The sequence below is a fragment of the Sus scrofa genome, chromosome 3 (assembly GCF_000003025.6).
Source record: "Sus scrofa isolate TJ Tabasco breed Duroc chromosome 3, Sscrofa11.1, whole genome shotgun sequence".
In the NCBI taxonomy this organism is placed as follows: Eukaryota; Metazoa; Chordata; class Mammalia; order Artiodactyla; family Suidae; genus Sus; species Sus scrofa.
Window position 1 is genome coordinate 28,196,293 of NC_010445.4, and position 21,373 is coordinate 28,217,665.

At 51.1% G+C, this 21,373-nt stretch overlaps 1 protein-coding gene across 1 annotated transcript in view; it reads right to left on the reverse strand.

Moving 5' to 3' along the window:
- LOC100626015 (nodal modulator 1) overlaps positions 735-21,373 on the reverse strand; it is a 61,035-nt gene continuing 40,396 nt past the window's right edge. The window contains exons 21-31 of the mRNA XM_021086558.1: positions 20,559-20,718; positions 20,286-20,412; positions 17,667-17,780; positions 16,649-16,776; positions 14,923-15,064; positions 10,022-10,105; positions 8,460-8,570; positions 6,411-6,512; positions 4,323-4,442; positions 1,744-1,836; positions 735-1,362 (exon numbers count right to left, since the gene is read on the reverse strand). Coding sequence (XP_020942217.1) covers positions 1,231-1,362; positions 1,744-1,836; positions 4,323-4,442; positions 6,411-6,512; positions 8,460-8,570; positions 10,022-10,105; positions 14,923-15,064; positions 16,649-16,776; positions 17,667-17,780; positions 20,286-20,412; positions 20,559-20,718 — 1,313 coding nt within the window. The 3' untranslated portion in view covers positions 735-1,230. The remainder of the gene's footprint in view (positions 1,363-1,743; positions 1,837-4,322; positions 4,443-6,410; positions 6,513-8,459; positions 8,571-10,021; positions 10,106-14,922; positions 15,065-16,648; positions 16,777-17,666; positions 17,781-20,285; positions 20,413-20,558; positions 20,719-21,373) is intronic.

Here is a 21,373-nt window from a genome sequence, read left to right on the forward strand (position 1 = left end):
ATTCCCTGGTCTTGCTCAGTGGGTTAAGGATCCGGCGTTGCCCTGAGCTGTGGTATAGGTTGCAGACGCGGCTCGGATCCCTCATTGCTGTGGCTCTGGCGTAGGCCAGCAGCTACAGCTCTGGTTAAACCCCTAGCCTGGGAATCTCCATATGCCGCATGGGAGCAGCCCTAGAAAAGGCAAAAAGACACATACACCCCCAACATGGTCTCCATGAGGATACACATTTGATCCCTGACCTCACTCGGTGGATTAAGGATCTCTGGTGTTGCTGCAAGCTGCAGTCTAGGTCACAGATGTGACTCAGATCTGGTGTTGCCATGGCTGTGGCATAAGCCTGCAACTGCAGCTCTGATTTGACCTCTGGCCCAGGAACTTCACATACTGCAGGTGCAGCTGTCAAAAGAAAAAACCAAACAAAAAACTTGGAAGGGGTTACATAAAACTGTCTTTCAGGCTTCTCTAGAAAAAAGACCACATTCCCACACAGCACCAGGGGGCCACAGCCACTGAGAAACTGGGGCTCCTTTAGACAAGATTGGGGGGGGGGGGCTCTTCACTTGCCACAACCCCCACCTCTGCAATTTTCCAAGACAGCTGCCTGGATCATCTCACCTTGGCTGAAGATTGTCTTGCTCAGCCCTTCACCCAGGACCGACATGCCCCTCCATGCGGCTCAATTTATGACCCCAGCGTTATGCCAGTGTCATCCAGAGATGACACCTGAGATGAGGTACAGTACAAACGGGCAATTTTATTGATTTTTACCTCCTAACATGCCCTCCGAGTAGTAGGGAGAGGCTGTGCGGTTTCTAGCAGGGACCTCAGATGCAAAGGGGAGTTAAAGGAAAGGTAAATCCAACAGGTGCTTGTGAGGGGGCCAAACCCCACGTTTACCGGAACTCTTCTAGCAGGTGAACACTGGACATTAAGAATTACATTCTCACACCACCAGCACAGCTTAAATACCTCTTTGACAAAAAATAATAATAATAAATTATCTTCAATTCAGAAAATAAATTGTGCTCAGCAGAGTGACAGGAGGGTCCATTCACGGCATTGCACCAGGGGCTAGACTGGGGGGAAGGCGGGGACAGGCAGCTGCGCCCACGGAGGTGCACGGGGGCCACCGCGGCGTTGACGTGAGTCACGTGCGTCTCTCACGCCAGGGGCCGGAGGGGGACCCCGGGCGGGGCCTGTCCCGAGGGAGGGCTCCACGGCCTCTTCTCCTCACGTCCGCCTCGTCTTCTGTTTCTTGGCTTGTCTCTTTGCGTCTTCAGGGCCGCTCCCGTCAGAGGCTGTCTGGCCAAGGGCTCGGACTCCTTGCAGCCGGCTTGTCAGCTGCAACAGCAAGGGAATGAGCTGGAAAGAGAGAGAGCATGAGAGAGGGGGGCGCCGGGAGGAGACGTCCGTCCAGTGGGCCACGTGAGTCCTGCCCGCCGCCCCGCCTGCCCCTGTGCACGTCCTTCCCCCGGGGCGATCACCACCTGCTCTGTGCCCAAGGGCAGATCTCAGGTCGGACCAGAGCAGATCTCTGTACCACCAAGGGTCACCGGAGACCCTGACGTACTCCAGGTTTAAGGCTTAGGAGAGCTGGGAGGAGTGGTTTATGGCCTTGGAAGGAGGCCTCCGTGATTGGACTTGACCTAAAAGTGCCCTAACTTCCGTGAACACTGGACATTCTTCTGCTGCGGCCCCCCGCCCCAGCACATCTGCTTCCCATGAGGCCTCAAGACTGCCTACCTTATCGTGGTTGTAGCCGGCCAGCAGCACGAGCAGCGTCAGGGGCAGGGCAATGTAGGAGCCTTGCGCGATGTCCTGCTCAGGCAGCTTCCTCTGCAAACACCAAGGGCACCGTCACCGGGACAGGCTCTCCCACTAATGCACTGTCCGTAGCCACGACCCCCCCAGCTTCCGAGCCAGCTCCCTAGGACCCCCGGCACCCCCGGGGATCCGGACTCTACCCAAAGTAATAGACACCACGCCAATAAATCTCAGGTGAATCCTCTGCTGGACCGACTCTCATCACTTGCTCTCTGAAGCCCAGGAATTCTGAAAACAAGGTGATCCTCACCCCTGGAACTGCCGCTCTCTAAGCTGAGGAGACAAAGCTGTGGGTGGCAGGGAGTCCCTGTGATTGAGAAGTAAGGGGGTCCCACTGTGTTGAGTCCCAGCTGCATGCAGGGATGCTCTCCTATACGGCATTGAGAACCCACTGCTCCAGGCTCGGGCACACAGTGAGGAGCAAACTGCTTCCAGAGGCCACACCAGTGAGGAGGTGAGGCAGTGTCTGGGTCACCCTTTCCTCCAGTGAAAGGTCCAACTTTCATCTGAACCAATCAGAACAGACACTCCCTAGCCTCCCTCGCAGCCAGGTAAGGCTCTGGAACTCAATTCTGACCAATGGTACATGAGAGAAGTGACAGGTGCAACACCCAGGCTGTACCCCAGGAGGGAAATGGTGTGCCCCCCTCCTCCTGCTGGCCAGACATTCTCCGGCTAAGTGCGCTATTTTGGAGAAGGGGGACAACCGTTTTGGAGGATGGCAGAGCCGCAGGAGAGGAAAAGTCAGGGACCCCAACACCTTGGAGCCTCCATTCGACCCTTGGACTGCCTCTTGCTAAGGCCCCTGCAGTGCTGGGTCTCTGTAACAGCAAATGAACCCACATCCCAACCAGCTAACTCCACCCTGATGACGGAAACAAGTAAATTAAAAGAAAACTTTCAGACGATGGTAACAGGTTAACAAGCCTTGCTTCTCAAGGTACAGCTTGGGGGCCCTCCCTTTCAGGAAATTTGCAAGAGACCATTCTCATACTACTACTAAGCTATCACATGCCCCTCTCTTGCTCAAGCTCTTACAGGTGCACAGTGGACTTTCCCAGAGGCTACACACTGGATGACATCATAACTCTGACAGTAAGGGAATGTGTGGCTTGAGGATTCTTATGTTTTTAGCATTTCTGTTTTGATTTCTCATATGACAAATATACATATAATCCATACAAACCGAAGCTCTTTGAGATTGACAGCAAGTTTTGACAGTGTAAAGAGGTCCCAAGACCAGAACATCTGAGGACATGGTGGCTGGAGAATGACTGAGGGGCCTTCTGACTTGAGGTGGTGGAGACAGAGCGAGATGGCCCCTGAATAAACGGAATAAGGGCAGGAACAGATTTCCAGCCCCAACTGCCTGCTCCTATATTTTCTGGATGCCTTAGATCCCCAACCATTTTCCATCAAAGTCAGTCCTTTTTGAGGAGTTGACTTTAGTGGGACGTAGTAAAGTGACTATGAGAATAAGCTTTGAGGACAGTGGTCTGGGCTCTAGGCCAGGTCTTCCCGCGTGATCCCGGGCAGTCATTTTAAGACTCAGTTGATTGAACCCTAAAATGGTGACAACAGGAAGAACACCCACTGTAGGGGACGTTGTGAAAAACTGAACGAGGTGAGGTGTGTGAAGCAGTTAGCAGAGCATGAAATACTGGCTAAGACATCAATACTGTGGCTGTTGGTACTGCCATTCAACGCAGGATGAAGTGAAGTGCCCTGAAGGCCCTCGTAAGCGTGCAGCGCTGAGCGCCCAGTGGACCCACTCTGCTGATCACCCCCAGGTAAGTCACTCAGCCTCTCTGAACTTCTGTAAAAATGGGAGAACCGCACCTCTCCTGGAAGGATTGTCGTGAGGACCAGCAGGACACCCCGCCGGGCCCTCCCTTCCCTTGTCACGTGGCCCTGCTCTCACAGGCCTCATTTTTCCTGCTCTCCGAAGTGGAAATGCATTCCTGGCAGCAGCTACGAGACCTGGCTGTTTGGCCCCCACCAGGTAGGGGGTCCTGCCCAGGCCACCCACATGGCTCCCTGGACCAGGGAAGGTCCAAGCGGAGCCCTCACGGGGGTCACAGGCTACAGTCCCAGCACTTGGCAGAGGCCCTCTCCTTCCCCTGGGGTCGCCTCCACACAGAACACATGCCTCCCTGACGTGCTCGTCTTCTGGCACTTTCTGACTGAGTGAGTCTCCGCTGAGGGGAATGCGGCAAGTGCGTCTCCCTGCGGTCAGAGGAGGAGCCGTCGGCTGCAGGTAAGACCATGGGAACCAAGTCACCAAGCATGAGCCCGAAACCAGCGCGAGAGCCCTGTTCCAGTCCAGGCTGTGACCCACGGCCCCCGACCTTCTCTCTAAGTCGGGGATGATGGTTCGCGCCGGCTTCCGACACGGCACGGGGTCTGAAAAGCACCAGGTGGTAGCTGGCTGGCCTGTGGGAGAAGGTAAACGTGGAACCGAGCTTCCCGCCCTACGCCGGGGACTGCCTTCTCCTTACCGCAGGATTGAAGATGAGGGTGATGTGTTTGTGGTAGCCGGCCGCTGTGAAGGTCACCTGTGGCAGGACGTAGTCGTACTGGGACTTGGGCAGCGTGGAGTCCAGAAGCACCACGTAATTCTGTGCACACAGAAGAGGGGGTGTTTTTATAAAGCACAGAGGGGCAGAGCAAACGCAAACTAAACCCTGTCGTATGACTCTGATGTAAAGGGCTTTATGTTTCTAAGGAAACACCCGAGTTTACACCTCTGAGCCTAGGGTGCTGCTGTCTACCGAGCAGCGGCCTCAGCGGGCCAGTCTGGCAGTGACAGGGGCCGAATAAGTGCTCAGAGCCCAGGGCAGGCTTTCCAAACACATCCAACCACGGCAGTCTTGGGCCCTGGAGAGTCATCTGACTTCATGAAACACACGCGGTTAGGACGAGCCAATTCTGATGAGGCAGGCACATGATCTACCTGAGGGAGAACGTTTTTAATCCAAAACGAGGTTGACTTCCAAGGGAAGATACTTAAGCGGCTCATTAGCTGGCAAGTTCTACGAACGAGGCGTCTCTGCAGGGGCTCCAGTGACGGTCACAGGCCTGCATGCTGAGCCCTGACCGAAGACCAGGCACCGTGAGAACCACGTCAGCAAATGCCTGCTCTGCTCTCAACCGTCCCAGACCAGCATGACGGCTCCCATTTCACAGACGGGGAGAGCGAGGCTGGTGGAGCACCGAGCAGGCTGGGAGCCCAGGTGGAATCTGTCTCCCCAGCGCTGTACTGCCTAAAGAGGCCTGATTTCCAAGGGCATCTGGAAAAGTGGGGAGGAGGCCCCAAACTCCATCACGACCTGTTTCACTGTTTTTTAGCCATTCCATGCCAAGAAGGGCCACAGAATATCATCCCCGTGGCAGGTGGTAAGAAGCCAGGGGAGGGAAACACAGACGGGCTCACGACTCACAGCCTCAGCTAAGTTCCCCAGGGAGGAACCTGGTTCTTTGCAAAGTTTGCTCCCGCTGCACCAACCACCACAGTTTGTCCTGTCCAGTTAGGACCCATAGCAAGCATTCCACGATCAGTAAACAATGGCCAACATTAAGGCCTCGGTTAAACAGTGTTTCTTCCATCAGGGACGACTGTGCAACATCATGCCACACAAGATTCAGTGGTGGGGAAACATGTGTGACATGGTCTGCACTGAAAAGCAAAGACTACAAAACAACGTACAAAATAGTCCCGCTTTGTGTTATTAAAGTAAATATATACTGTATTTATATTTATGCAGACGTGCACATGCGTCCACCAAAGACCCAAAGGACACCTATCAACACATTAACCAGTTACTCCTGGATGATGGGACTTTGTCTGATCCCCCCACCACACCCTCCCCAACCTCATCACCTCAAAATGTCCTGCCATGAATATTTTTTTTTTCTTTTTAGGGCTACACCTATAGCATATGGAAGTTCCCAGGCTAGGGTTCGAATTGGAGCTGCAGCTGAGGCCTACACCACAGCTTGGGGAAGCACCAGATCCTTAACCCACTGAGTGGGGCCAGGGATTGAACCCATATCCTCACAGATACTAAGTTGGGTTCTTAACCTGCTGAGCCACAGTGGAAACTCTGAATATGTATATGTATAAACACACACACACACACACACACACATTTTGCTTTTTAGGGCCGCACCCATGGCATATGAAAGTTCCCAGGCTAGGGGTTGAGTCGGAGCTGTAGCTGCCGGTCTATACCACAGCCACAGCAACACGGGATCTGAGCCACATCTGCAACCTACACCACAGCTCATGGCAGTGCCAGATCCTTTAACCCACTGAGCGAGGCCAGGGATCAAACCCATGTCCTCATGGATACTAGTCAGGTTTGTTTCCACTGGGTCACAACGGGAACTCCCTGAATAGTAAACAGAAAAAGAGCTATTTCTGAAAAAAATCATCCCTAGCAAGCCCCACCTCCTCTGATTCAGAGGGCATGACCTCAGCCATGTCTGCAAGCTGGCACAAGGGGGAAAGTGGGAGAACTGTGCATCCTTAGCTGAAAAGTGGACTGGTTAGGACAGAGACAGACAGCAGAGCGAGTGGGCATCACCTGGCCGTCTCTGAGCAGCGGCGGGAAGTGGAAGAAGAGGGACTGGCCCAGGGACACCGTCTGGATTGGGTTGTCGAGGTTGTCACTTTTGTAAAGCTTTACCTGGAGGGAAGACAGAGCAGGATACACTTTTGAGACAAACATGACGCACACTGCATTTCAGCCATCCTTGGGACAGCTCATCTCTTGGGGGAGAGGCTCTTTGGAAACAAGGATCTCTGAAAGGGCAACTGCCCCCCAACCCCCGGAGGCCACTCCTGATGCCACTGAGATGCCAGTGCGTCGAAATGTTCAGATTTTAAGATAAGATTCTGACAGCTTACATTAACACTCAAAACGGTAAAAACCATTACCGTGGTGATGCCAGGCCTGCTGCCAGCACTTTACATACATCATCGCTGTCATCCCCACGGAGACTCAGAGAGCCTGCATCACCTCAGGTCGCATAATTATCACATGGTGGAGCGTAGGACCCAGCCCATGTCACCGACAGCCTCGCCCACTTGGCAGGGCCGCCCCAGCTGCTAGAACCTCAAGCCCACAGGTATGCCTTAAACTCAAAATGCATTCCCATATCGCACTTGCTTCTCTGGCTGCTTCCAGAAACAGCTCAGTGCTTTGCTGCCAGCCTTTCCTTCTCTCTGGCCTAGCTGGTCCCACTGCCACGGGCAACTGGGAACGAGAAGAAGGAAGCACAGGCCTGGCGGACATGAAAGCTGTGGGGGCTCTACGCTGCCCCCGCCCTCCCCAGGACCACACGCACACACGCTTCTACATAACGCACGTCAAGAGGCGTTTTCCCAAGAGGCCTATGGGTCACATCCAAGGCCATGTCTCTGCTCTTTTGCCCTGTACGGTGTTCTAAGTCAATCTGAATTCACTGCCTATATATAAAAGTCAGGTTATATCAAATAACTCAGACTTCTAGCTTTCTGGAAAATTCGGAAGTGGTACCAAATGTGGGCCAGAATCCCAAGGCAGCAATGACCTGGCAGGGCTGAGGAGGGCACCATCCCCTCCCATTCCCGCACCCCCGCCCCCAGTGCCCCAGCCCACTTCACTGTCTGGCATCACCCGCCTGGGATCACACACCTGCAGCCACTGCAGGGCAGCTGAGGGGAGTTAAGCACACATTCTCACCTAAGTCAAATACCTCATTGGGTATAAAACTGCCAGCGCCTCTGAAAAACACATCCCCCCGTGACAATTCATTAACATCTTTCCACAGACTGCGGGGCACTGTATAGATGTTTTTTTTTTCATTAATTGCAGACATGGAGATTCTGCTAGAGCTCGAACTGACCTTAAGAGGCCGCTGAGTCTGACTCCCTGAGCAGGAGACCAAGGCCCGTGGGAACAAGATGATGCTCCAGGTGGCCAGGTAACCACAGGGACAGGCACCAGCCTGGAGTGGCTGAGTCCTCTGCCCCCCTACCCCCATCCTGGATGGAACCGAGAAAGTCCTGAGGCGCTCTGCCCTAAAATCGTCCTTCCGCTTTAGACCCCAGATCATACTGACTATTCATTAGGCTTCTACTGCGATTCTTCCAAACACACACATGGCTGGCAGTTATGTGAACAGTCATCTGAACCTAGACCATTTCTCTCCAGCGATCAGCAATCATTCCCCCAGATATGTGCTGGGATTGAAGATTCTTTTTTTTTTTTTTTTTTTTTCCCTTTTTTGGGACCACACCCACTACATGTGGAGGTTCCCTGGCTAGGGGTCAAATCAGAGCTGTAGCTGCCAGCCTACCCCAAAGCCACAGCAACTCAGGATCCGAGCCGCATCTTCAGCCTATACCACAGCTCACGGCAATGCCAGGTCCTTAACCCACTGAGCAAGGCCAGGGATGGAACCCGCATCCTCATGGGTCCTAGTCAAGTTCATTGCCACTGAGCCACAGTGGGCACTCTGGATTGAAGATTCTTAAATCTCAGCCTCAGCCCTCAGCTAAGGCAAGGGCTAGACAGGCCCAGATAACCTGCTCCTTCTCGTCTCGGGGCCTCGAAGAACATGGCTCCATACCCTTAACAAGCTGGCCTTACCCACAATGTAGGAAGATACTCGGAGGAAGTGATCACGTTTCCACTTAAGTCAAACTGATTTATCTGCCGGAAAACAATGATGTTCACATCATCGATGTCATTATTCCCGACCTAGGAAGAGATAGGAAGGCTGCGATGAGGAAATTGGAAGGGGAACGTCCACTCCAGCCATGAGACCTCCGAGGAGGAGCTCCTTCCTGGCAGGCTTCACTCTGTATTAAGGGAGCAAAGTGTGACGTTCGAGCAGTCTGAGTCCACAGTCACAGAGCGCAGGGGACGGGCTGGGCTGCTCCTGGCCCATAGGCACATTTTCTTTGACAAGCATAGCATTTTTTCCCTAAGTTTTAATGACTTGTCAACGTTTTTACTTTTGGCTTTTCAGGGCCGCACCTGCGGCATATGGAGGTTCCCAGGCTAGGGGTCGAATCGGAGCTATAGCTGCCAGTTTACACCACAGCAACGCCAGATCTGAGCCGCATCTGCAACCTACACCACAGCTCACGGCAACGCCAGATCCTTAACCCACTGAGCAAAGCCAGGGACCGAACCCACAACCTCATGGTTCCTAGTCGATTTGTTTCTGCTGCGCCACAACAGGAACTCCTTGTCAACATTAATTTCCCAATTAAAAAGAGCCCAATTTCCCAGCTTCTCTTGATAAAAGGGAAAGATGTTCTTCCGTGGCACCAATTGGCAGGAGCCAAGCCCCAGCTGCCCCCTCAGGGGCGGGCGGGGTGGGGTGGTGCATGTGCCCACCTGTTTGTCACCTTTGCATATGTGGGGCCGTGATCCATGTGACTGCCTGTGGTCCTGGTCTGAGTCCCCATGGCAGGAAAATATAAACTTATAAAAAGTAGCCATCACAGCCATTCAGACTGCCAGATGCCATAAAGACATCAGGAAGACCCACTTTCTAGGCCAAAGAGTCCTCAATGGCTCGCCGTCCTCCTTACCCCACATAAGCTTTATGTCTAATGCCAGCTAATAAAGCCACCAAGAGGCAGCCCCTCTTGCTCCACCCAAGCCCTCTCATTGAGCAAATGAGACAAATTCCACGCAAAAAAGCTTCAGTTCAAATGATTTCAGGGCCACTTCCTGTGACCTAGAAAGCCACCTCTTTAGGGACCGGTTAGATAAGTTACGACCTCGAATATCAAGAGACTCTGTCCTCAGTGGGAAAAACAATGTCATCTGAATATAAGAAAGGTGGGCGGCCCCGCCGCCCCTTAAGCCCACACTCTCCTCACCACCCTCCATTATCTGAAATGCCGCTTGGGTCTTAACATCGATCCCTCACTTGCAGAATCACGATCAGAGTGTGCAGGGGAAGTGGGGAAACAACCGCTCAGATTTGGTCTCTGGATGCGTGACAGCCATGCTGTTCATTAAAAACCCACATACGATACTGCTTGTGAGGATGACACTGTTCTCTGAGGACCTTAATTAGGCTTTAAAGTCCGCCCCCTCCCAACAGATGAAAGGCTCAGCCAGAGGAGCGCTGGAGAATTTTTGATCAGGGAAGCAAGCACGCCGCAATTCCCCTGGGGACTCTCAGGCCTTACCGTAATGACCCGGTGGTGGGGGAGGGCCCGTTCAATGTGGTCGTTGCCTTCTGCCTTGAGCTGAACGTGGTACACACAGCCCGGCTGCAGAGAAACGCAGGAGTCACTTCGTTGAAAGGGGCGCTCGGCACAGGAGACCTATCCAAGCCTGCTCTGCAGCAGTGTCCCCACCCCCACCCCCTCTGGACAGGGGCATGCCTGTTCGCCTCGGTGCCAGGCTGAGGCCTGTTAACCTTCTTAAGAGGTCCCTTAAAAAGCCCCCTGGAGTTCCCACTGTGGTGCAGCGGGGTCAGTGGCATCTCTGGAGCACTAGGATGGAGGTTCGATCCCTGGCCCGGGACACTGGGTTAAGGATTCAGTCTTCGTGGCACTGCAGTGTAGGTTGCAACTGGGGCCTCATATCTGATCCCTGACCTAGGAACTCCATGTGCTGCAGAGCAGCCAAAAAAGGTTAAAAAAAAAAAGAGGAAGAAAGAAAAAAAAGACACCCAATGTATAAATATTTCCCTTAAGTTCTGCATTTCCTTCGAAATCCATTCAGTTTCATCTACCCAAGGAGAATCAAATGTGGTTTCTGATATCAAAATTGTAAGCATGACATGCTTATTCTGATAAAATTATCATTCCCTTGCTGTCCACCCCTCCCTCTACCTGGATATGTGCACTGAGTGGGTCTCCGGAGTGACATTCGCAAAGGAGTATTATTTCTGGAAAGTGGGATTTGAGGATTTTCTTTAAAAAAAAAATTCTTTTTCTTCTTTATGCATTTTATTCTAGTCCTCGGCTAGGCACAGATCATGGTTTAACAAAAAAGTCACTATTATAGGGAAAACTTTTTTGTTGACATTTGCACACAGTTCAGTTTTTAGCAGATAGCAGTAAAGTATTTTGTTCTAAAAAAGTCAGCACATTATGACAATTTTCCAACTGGGGGAAGTACACTGCTTTGAAGAAATGAAGTTTTCTGTTTGTTTTTTACATTGCTGCATGGGTTACTGGCAACTCTGATAGAGAAAGATATGAGTTCAAAAGAAGATTCCTCAGAAGTCTGAAAATCAGATAAAATTCAGCTTTAAGCAAGGCTTTAATAGTATAAATGAACCCACTGTTTGTCGACTTCTAAACCATTTTTTTCTGTTTTTTTTTTTTTGTCTTTCTAGGGCCGCACCCGTGGCATATGGAGGTTCCCAGGCTAGGGGTTGAATCGGAGCTGTAGCCACCGGCCTACGCCAGAGCCACAGCAAGGCCAGATCTGAGCCGCATCTGCACCCTACACCACAGCTCACAGCAATGCTGGATCCTTAACCCACTGAGCAAGGCGGGGATCAAACCTGCAACCTCATGGTTCCTAGTCGGGTTCGTTTCTGCTGCGCCACAAAGGGAACTCTGACTTCTGAACTTTTTTTTCTAACATACTTATTGAAGAAAAGAGCTGCATCTTTCCCCAGAGGGTGATGGATCACTTAAACCTGCAAGGTTTAAAAATTTTTAAAGCCACCAATATCTGATCACCAACAGCACACCTGACCCACTGACACCTGAGGCCTAGAACCCGGGGCTGAGGTCAAAGGTGACTGGGTGCATGCAAGAAGGGACAACCCTGAGGCTGTAACAACTGATTCGTAAGCCATTGAGGGCAGAATGGCCCTGGTCCCCTACAGTGACGTGCACCTGACCGTCTCTGTGCGGGCTGGGCAGCGTTCACATTAACCAGGGGCCCCTTCCAGGTGGAAACTTAAGGGTGGTTTTTTCTCCTTTTTCAAAATGTCATGTTCAACATGTTGCTTCAACTATTCCATAATGAGCACATGGTACCTTTACAAAGACAATAAAACCATTACGTTGAAAAAAATGAGAATAATCAAATTTATGATCACCAATAGACGCACTAATTCACTTTATAGCTCACTGAGGACTGGCAGCATTGGGTTGGGTTCAGAATAGCTCTCTGCACCTCAGAATGGAAAGACATGCGTGGCAATTCGTGAAGAGAAGAAGAGGAGGCACTGCCAAGCTGGGAAGAGCGGGCACTGCCCCCTAGCCCCTGGGCCTGGCCGGGGGACCTACAGCCCGCTGCTCCCACCCTACCTGGGTGACCCCTCGCTCCCAGCCAGGTGAAGCAACATCTAGGGACACAGCCTCTCCACCCAAGATGCCTTGACGAGGACACCACCCAGAAAGATCAACTGGGAAAGTGAATTCTGCTGGGGTTGAGATCCTAAGGAAATCTCCAAAAAGGGCTCCAGCCTGGCGTCCTCTGGGAGACCAGGGAGCTCAATCCAAACCCTCAATGAGAAACGGCTAAGGCTCTTCGCCAGCCCCCAACCAAATCCTGGTGCCTGGGAGCCTGGGCTGCCACAAGGCAGTGACTCTAAACAACACTGGAAGTGCTAATGAATTAACACCTGTTATAAGGAGATGGATACTGGGGAGCATCAATTAAAATGGAAATCTACTGTCATGGAGAAGAAAACTAGATTCGGTTTAGTGAGATACAACGTGTTAACTTGCTGAGCTTAGAAAAACATGCCTGGGCCAGCAAGTACCAAGGGGGTGATGCAGAATCGGCATCTTGCAACCATAAGAGGGAGGAGACCCGCCCGTGGGGAAGGCAGGCTGACGGGTGCGAGTGCCTCCCAGGCCCTCCTCCTGCGGAAGACAAGATGAGCTGCACACCAGGACCTATGCCTGCAGGTCCCTTGAAGACCGCCTCAGGAGAAGGTGCTGTCCACTCTCGCTTTTTAACCATTTACTAAGTCAGTTCACCAGGCGCCGCTCCCTGTACTATACACCTACCAGCTCACTTAATGCTCGCAGTAAGGTAGACACTGTTCTCATCCTCACTTTACAGATAATGAAACAGAGGCAGGACGGAGGGGATGCTTGCCCGAAGTTATACAGCTAAGAAATGACAGAGGCGGGATTTGAACCCAGGCAGAAAGGTCTTAGTGTAGCCAGTGGAGGACCAAACTGCAAAGGCTGGGCCTGCACTGAACGTGTGAGATGGAGAACCTGATTCTAAGGATCCCTGCCTCTCCTGGGGCCCTGGGGCTGCAGCTGGCCCAGGGGTGGGCAACATCCATGCTGCCGCCCCCCTGGTCTTTCTGGAGCCACTGCTACAGCAGAGGGCAGTCCCCGGAGCCCCAGGCACGTGGCCTTCTCCGAGGGCAGAGGAGAGCTAGAAGGGAGTGTCACACTGAGGCTGTCCAAACGCCTGAGGTGGCAAGATAGCTGTCAGCTCGCTGAACCTGATGAGAAGACACGGAGGGTTGGGGGAGCGGTGGGCAGAGCGGGGTTGGGGGACCCACCCAGCCAGTGTGCATGTAGCTAGGCCATCCATACTGCAGGCCTCAACACGGCCCCAGGCGACACGCCCAAGCCCATCTTCCTCCTTTGGTTTGAACGCTCCACGCTCCCCAAGCAGCCTCCTGACTTGACTTTCAGGAACCCCAGTATGTGGACACTGGACTCAAGTATGTTCATCACTGGGGAGTGAGCATCACCCCAAGGTACCTATTCCAAAGTAAACTGGCAAATGGACAACATCTCAGCTCACGTGATTCAGGCAAACATTAGTCTGTTGCCAGGATATGTACGACTATCTCTGGGGTCAGCCAAGAACATCCAGTCTGCGAATCCAAAAGGCTGGGGACCTGAGTTCCCACTGCGGCTCAGGGGTTAAGGACCCGATGTAGTCTCTGTGAAGATATGGGTTTGATTCCTGGCCTCACGCAGTGGATTAAGAATCTGGTGTTGCCATGGCTGTGGCACAGGCCTCAGCTGCAGCTCTGATTCGACCCCTAGGCTGAGAACTTCCATATGCCGCAGGTATGGCCATAAAAAGAAAAAGAAAGAAACGCTGGGGACTGAACCCCAGGCCTGAGCAGCCCAGTCCAGGGGTGCCATCCACCGACATTCTATCTGTGACTTCTACTTCGTGTCTGCTGGATGAGCAAATGAATGAATGGATGCACAGACAAAACTGAGGGGAGAAGCACCATAAATTCGTGACCAAATGTTGCAGCTGCGACACCAAAGGGACAAATAAATTGGCTATCTGGCCCACACAAAAAAGTTGTGGGTTCCTTAGTTGTTAACATCTAAAACACAGTTTTCATTTGGAAATGTTAATTTCTGACTTCTCTTTTTACGAACTCAAATGACCCGACCACCCTGACTCTGTCTTCTGACACGGCTGGAGCTGAATGGCTGCTGCCCCCTTCACGTAGGCCAGGCTCTCCCCGGGGCACCACAGTCTGCACCACTCCCTCCTGGGCACCCAGATTCCTCCAGCCTTGCACACTTCTCTCCTGGCCACACGGGCATCGGGTTTGAGAGCCCCGGCCTAAGCCATAACCACCCAACGTGAGGCAAGAGATGCACAAGCCCATCATTTTCCACCTTCATTTTGCTACAAGGCCCCAACCCAGTATGTCAGCAGCATAAAAGGTTTTTTGTTTTTTGTTTTTAAAAAAAGCATGTCAGCTAAGATAGGGACTGGGAAGGGTTTTGGGGCCTTATACTCCCCAATCCTCTTGCCCAGCCCACTCCTAGCAGTCTTGGGGGCATCGCAAGACACATCAGAACCAGGATAAAAAAAAAAAAATCCACTAACAAGGGAATTCCCATTGTGGCTCAGCGGTAACAAACCCAACTAGTATCCATCTATGAGGATGTGGGTTTGGTCCCAGGCCTCGCTCAGTGGGTTGAGGATCTAACGTTGCCGTGAGCTACAGTGGAGGTCAAAGACGAGGCTCAGATCTGGTGTTGTGTGGCTGTGGTGTAAGCCAGTGGTTACAACTCTGATTTCAACCCCGAGCCTGGGAACCTCCATGTGCTGTGGATGCCCCTAAAAAAAAAAAAAAAAAAAATCCACTAATGAAACAAGTTCCAAGTCTCACCAGCAGTCCACGTAACCTGAATTTCCCCTCTTCGTCTGTCACAGTGTCTTCTCCATAAATACTGCAGTCGTTCTGGCCCACCGCTTCCACGGCAACACCCTGTTCTGGTTCTCCGTTTAAGGAAGAAACTGTACCATAGCAACTAGAGGGATGAGAGAAGAAACGGAACATGACATCCTCATGGTTTTCTGAAGCACACAGAGAGATCTCAGGGAGCGCGTGGTCCTGCATGTACCAACAATTTACGGTGCAAAACAGCTCAGGGGAGGACTGTGCCCCGAATGACCCAGACAATTTGGTTCCAGCTGTACCACTTGCAGATCAAGCCTTGCTGCCAGATGGCTCAAGCTGTCCAGAAGGCTGTTGTCAACTTCTCGTCTACTTTAAGGGATGCCCCAGAAAGGTGTGACTAAAAAAGGCTAAGCTTTAATTATGGTATTTTGTTGTTGTTGTTTTATTTAAATAATGAAGCATCCGATAAAATGAAAATAAATCATTTCCTCTTTCATCCCATTTTTACATTCAATTGAAAATGGTCCATTATTCTAAGCCTGCTCCTTCTGGTTAAGTGCTTTTGCAAATAGGTATAAATTCTGTGTGTGTGTAAAATACATACATACATATATATATATATATATATTTACACACACACTAATATTTGCATAAACTATCCTGGAGGTATTCAGAAACACTGGAAGATCTAGGTAGTCGGGAGACAAGGACAAGAGGGGAACTAACTTCACATCATATACACTCTTTTTAACATTTTAAAGTTTTACTCAAGTGAATACATTTCCTCCTTTTCAAAATTTAACTCAAGGTTCACACTTTTTTTATTTTTATGTTCGCGCCAACAGCATGCAAAAGTTCCCAGGCCTGGGATCGAATCTTTGCCATAGCAGTGACCTGAGCCACAGCAGTGACAATGCCAGATCCTTAACCTGCTAAGTCACCAAGGAACTCCAAGTTTCAAATCTTTTTTTTTTTTTTAAATAAACATTTTTAGGGTTCTCATTGTGGCCCAGCAGGTTAAGAACCCGACATAAGGTTCATGAGGATCCGGGTTTGATCCCTGGCCTCACTCAGCAGGTTAAGGATCCAGTGTTGACACAAGCTGCAGCATAGGTCACAGATACCACTCGGATCCCAAGTTGCTGTGGCTGTGATGTAGGCCAGCAGCTGCAGCTCCAATTCCACCCTGAGCCCAGAAATTTCCACATGCCACAAGTATGGCCATAAAAGGAAAAAAAGAAATTAAACAAATAAACAAAAAATTTTAAGAACCAAACAGGCTCTCTTAGGCCAATTTCAAAATAGGAACCTTGAAGAGTTCCTGCTGTGGTGGCGTAATGGGATCAGTGGCGTCTCTGCAGCGCCAGGACACACGTTCAAACCCCGGCGCGGCACAGTGGATTAAAGGATCCAGTGTTGCTGCAATAGCAGCATAGGTTGCAACTGTGGCTCGGATCTGATCCCTGCCCCGGGAACTCCAAATACCGAAGGGTGGCCAAAAAAAAAAAAACACATTATTAATTTTTTTTTTTAAAAAAAAGGAACTTTGTGACCAAATCACTTGTTTGAGATATTAGAAGAAAAGGGCAGCAGTCAAAACCCTGTGCACGTCGTGGATCATCTCCCTATCTTCCAAATAAAGCCACTAGGAGGACCAGGGCGGGTTTCCAGAGAACAGAAGCGTGAGTGTGGCCCCGCAGCCGGGCCGGCCCACCTGTAGGCCGTGCGGTAGCCGGTGATGGTGATCTTCAGGTTCTGCCCTTCCTGCACCTCGATCATCTGCGAGGATGGCTCGAACCGGAATTCCTTCATCATGGGCTTGAAGTAATACTGGCCAGGGCTCTGGCGAGAGACAACCACAGGCTGAGCCTCTGCTGCAAATCTAGATGTGGCTTAAACGGGGGTGGCTGAAGTCGTTGTGGACCAGAATTAGGCCCTGAGAGCTCCAGGGCTTTCTGGACACACCGAAATGCTCACTCTAACTCTATCATAAATAGTGACAGTAACAGCAATTACAACTTTAGTAGCAGCTGTCATTATCCTGCGCCTACAGTAACTCCATGGGGTAGAAATTATATCCAAATTTTATGAATGGAGCAACTGAGGCTCCGAGAGGTCAAGTAACTTGCCCGAGATGACACCACAAGTAAACAGCAGAGGGAAGGTTTGAAGCTGCATGTGCATCACTGCCCAGCACGTGATCTCTCAGATCCACATCGGCCTGTCTGCAATGTCCCTGTAATTGTCACTTTATTCCCAGGACTGACGAGATGGTCAGCTGATATGCACTCCTAAGCCCCTAGCACTCAAGTCCTCAGACTATGTCTCCAGGGAAAAAATGGGTGTTGTTCCCCCACCACGGAGACCGTGCTCTGAGGAAGAAACCCAAGTTCACCCCCAGACAAGACTCAGATCAGAAACAACACGGTCCTGTGGTTAATGCAAGGGATGCTTAAGACAGGAGCCGCTGTGGCTGGAGTGATTAATTACACTGTCTCAGAGACAAGTGGGTGACCAGAAACAAGAAGTCTGTGCAGAAGGGACATGAATCAGCCACGTTAAGTTCTGGTGAGAGCAACCCTCTAATTACGTCTGGTCCCCTAAGAAATGTAAAACACTCCATGCCGGGGTTCTGTTCGCAGGTTGTCAAGCAATACACAAGCCACGGCCACTGTGTCCCCACACTCTCTTGAGGGGAAGACAGGAAGGCAGGAAATTGCCAGACACCTTACCAGATTCGAGAAGGTCAGAATGCCGTTGTCCTGAGTCAAGAGGTTGGAACGAAACACGCCCCCGCTGAGGGATAAGAGGACCCCGGGGAGGGGCTGGTCGTCTTCGGCTTTTATCTGGGGGACAGAAAGGAACCCCAGAGCAAGGTGAACTCATGTTAACCACAAAGGGAACAGTTCTTAAGTCAGGAGAGCGTTCTTTTTATTTATTTATTTTTTCCTTTTTATGGCCACACTTGCGGCTTACAGAATTCCAGGCTAGGGGTCCAAGCAGAGCTGTAGCTGCCAGCCTGCACCACAGCCACAGCAATGCCAGATCCAAGTCGCATCTGCGCAACGCCGGATCCTTAACCCGATGAGCAAGGCCAGGGATTGAACACACATCCTCACAGACACTATGTAGGGTTCTTACCCGCTGAGCCACAACGGGAACTCCAGGAGGTCATCTTAATGGCTTGTTTTTATTTGCTTGCTACTCATGGGGTGGGGGGGCATGCACAAAAGGTCTCTTCCTCATACCCAGAATAACCGATGTTAAGAGCTTGGTGTGCAGCCTTCCAGGACTCTTTAGGCCCACACACATCCTATCACTGCTCCTGCTACTGTTACAGACTTGGTGAGTGACTGGGCGGGGGCGGGGTGGAGGAGGTGAGACAAAGGGGCCCTGGGAAGCATATGATTCTGTGACTGCGCTGGCTTGCTCTGCCCTCGGCCACTTCTCGGCGGCCCGCTTCCACCGTCCCCACAGGTGGCCTCGGTGTTTTGGAACAGCTGCATTTCATTTGAAGGCAGAGGTGGGAAACCATAGCTCAAAAGCCAGCCATGGGGGTTTGCGATGGAAAAAGAGAGATCTGAGCATCCCTGAGCCTGTGTATCTTTGGGCACTAAGGTTTTTTCCTTTTCCGAACAGTCAATTCCTAGGAGTAGAATTGCTGGATGTGTGCACTTCAGATTCAGAAGAAAAAAAAAAACGAAAAACCCAAACTGCCCTCCAGGGTGGCTGTAACCATTTCCAGGTCTACAGATTACCTATACAGGGAAAACACATGCGTGCCAAAAAATGGATATTGTCTTGATGATTGTGCATCTAACCCCAAACCCAGCGTTTCAATGGTAATTCCATTGCGTTTCCCTAGTTACTACCAAAGTCGAGCATTTCCTGTAGGTTTATTATCGACTTGTATGACTCCTGTGAATTGCCTTTCATATCCTTGGTTCATTTTTCACTGCTGGGTTGCCTCTTTTTTATCGATCTAGGACTTCCTTGTAAACTGGGATACTATTTATGGTACAGATATTTCTTCCCACTCTGTCTTTTGATTTGGTTTAAAGTGCATTCTGCAATATAGAATTTTAATTATGCGATATGGTCTTTCGTTTCCTTTGGGCTTTATGTTGAAAATATTCATCCTCAAGGATCTCTAGACTCACTCTGTACATCACACGGCACGCTTCTTCCCAAAAAGGACCGAGGGAAGAGAGAAAGACATCAACACCATCACAGAAACATCCCATGTCCTTTCACAGAGAGCAGAGTCAGGATGAAAGCTTAAAATACTTCCCTAAAGGTATGCGGGCAAGCTGAAGTCAACAGCTCTCCAAACTGCAAGTGGAAGAAGCCAGACTGAAAAAGAGTAGGCCCTTAATGATTCCACACATAAAAAACTCTGGATGATTCGAACTGATCCAGAGTGACAGAAGGCAGATCAGACGCATGGAGAGGAGCCGGAGAGAGAGGTTACCGAGGATAGGAGGAAATTTTGGAGCATGACACGTGTGTCCACTATTTTGATTGTGGTGGTGTTTACGTGGGGGTAGTCATATGTCGAAACTGTCAAATTAGGAGTTCCCGTCGTGGCTCAGTGGTTAACGAATCCGACTAGGAACCATGAGGTTGCAGGTCTGATCCCTGGCCTCGCTCCGTGGGTTAAGGATCCGGCATTGCCATGAGCTGTGGTGTAGGTCGCAGACGGGCTCGGATCCCGCGTTGCTGTGGCTCTGGTGTAGGCTGGCGGCTACAGCTCCGATTCGACCCCTAGCCTGGGAACCTCCATATGCTGCAGGAGCAGACGAAGAAATGGCAAAAAGACAAAAAACAAACAAACAAAAAAAAAAACTGTCAAATTATATACATTGTGTGCAGTATATTGTGTGTCTATTAGACCCCATAAAGCTGCTTTTTAAAAGCATGTGCTGGGAGTTCCCTGGCGGCCAAGTGGTTAAGGATCTGGCACTGTCACTGCTGTGGCTCGGGTCACGGCTATGGCAGAGGTTCGATCCCTGGCCTGGGAACCTCCACAGGGACCACAGGCTGTGGGTGTAGCCAAAAACGGAAAACATTTTTTAAAAGATAAAAGCATATTGGAGTTCCCGTTGTGGCTCAGCAGTAGCAAACCCGACATCAGGAGGCAGGTTCGACGCAGGCCTCGGTTGGTGGGTTAAGGATCCGGCATTGCTGTGAGCTGTGGTGTAGGTAGCAGACACTGCTCAGACCCCGAACTGCTGTGGCTGTGGTGTAGGCCGGCAGCTGCAGCTCCGATTCAACCCCTAGCCTAGGAACGTCCATATGCTGCCGGTGCGGCCCTCAAAAGACAAAAACAAACAAAAAGCATATGGTGTTACCTCAAAGCTCACACCTGCCAAGGCATAAGCCTTGAAGTCTCCGATGGTTCCCTCCACTGCTGTCAAAACGTAGCCCTCCTTCTGTGATGACACGGTGTACTCCAGGTCACTGTGCAGCGGCCCAACGCTGAATGAAAGAAAGACATGCTGCAGGTGGCTCTGCCTCAAACCCCGGAGGAACTATCACCTGCCCCAAGGAAACCTGGCCCCCCAGTTTCTTTCCTAGGCTCCCCAACTGTGTCCCAAGCAAAGGTTTCTTAGTCACGGGCTTACCTGTAGGCACCTTTGTCGTCGGTAAAGACTGTGATCAGGGGTGAACTCGCCCCCTTCTCACTGATGACAATCTCCACTCCCTCCAGCTCTGGGTGGATCTGGCCTTCTAGAAACAAGCCAGCTTTCCCCTGGATCTCGATCAGCTTCCCTGGGCAGCTTTCTACAAAGGGAAGAGAGAAACAGACCAGGGTAACTAGACCGGGATCCTCAGGAACCCCAAGTGGTCCAAGCCTCTCTCCATCAACGAAAGACCCTGCTCAACTGCCAGGAACATGAGAAGGTCCAGCAAACAAGAGCTAGACCTTCCCTGGGCCTCTCCCTCGGCTCTAACAGGCCACAGGGGAGAGAAGCCATTAACTGCAGGTAAGCGCCTGGGCAGCTGGACCTCAGGGGACCCAGCAGGCAAGGCTGCCCTGGACAGCCTGGCCCTACCTTCCGAACACACAAACGCCCAGGGTTTAATGAACCTACAGTGCTGGAAAAAGCGATCGTAGCCTCAACATTCCACCAGCAACCACTTGTGGTTACCAATCCCAAAAAGACCCTCCCATCCCTCCAACTGAAAAGCATACACATCACAAACAGTGTAGACACACAGACAGGTCAGATGTTTCAACAGCTGATGATTTTGCTTTTTGTCTACCCACTGGTGACACCTGATAACGTCGAGGAAAACCAAGTCCTTTTGTAAAAAGTCCCCCAGTTCTAAGAGTGAAAGTTACTTTTACTGATTTCGACCTTTCATTCATTCATTCAGACCTGTCATTCACTGAATGAATGAAACAGCAACATCTTTGTGCTGAGGCGATTGAAGG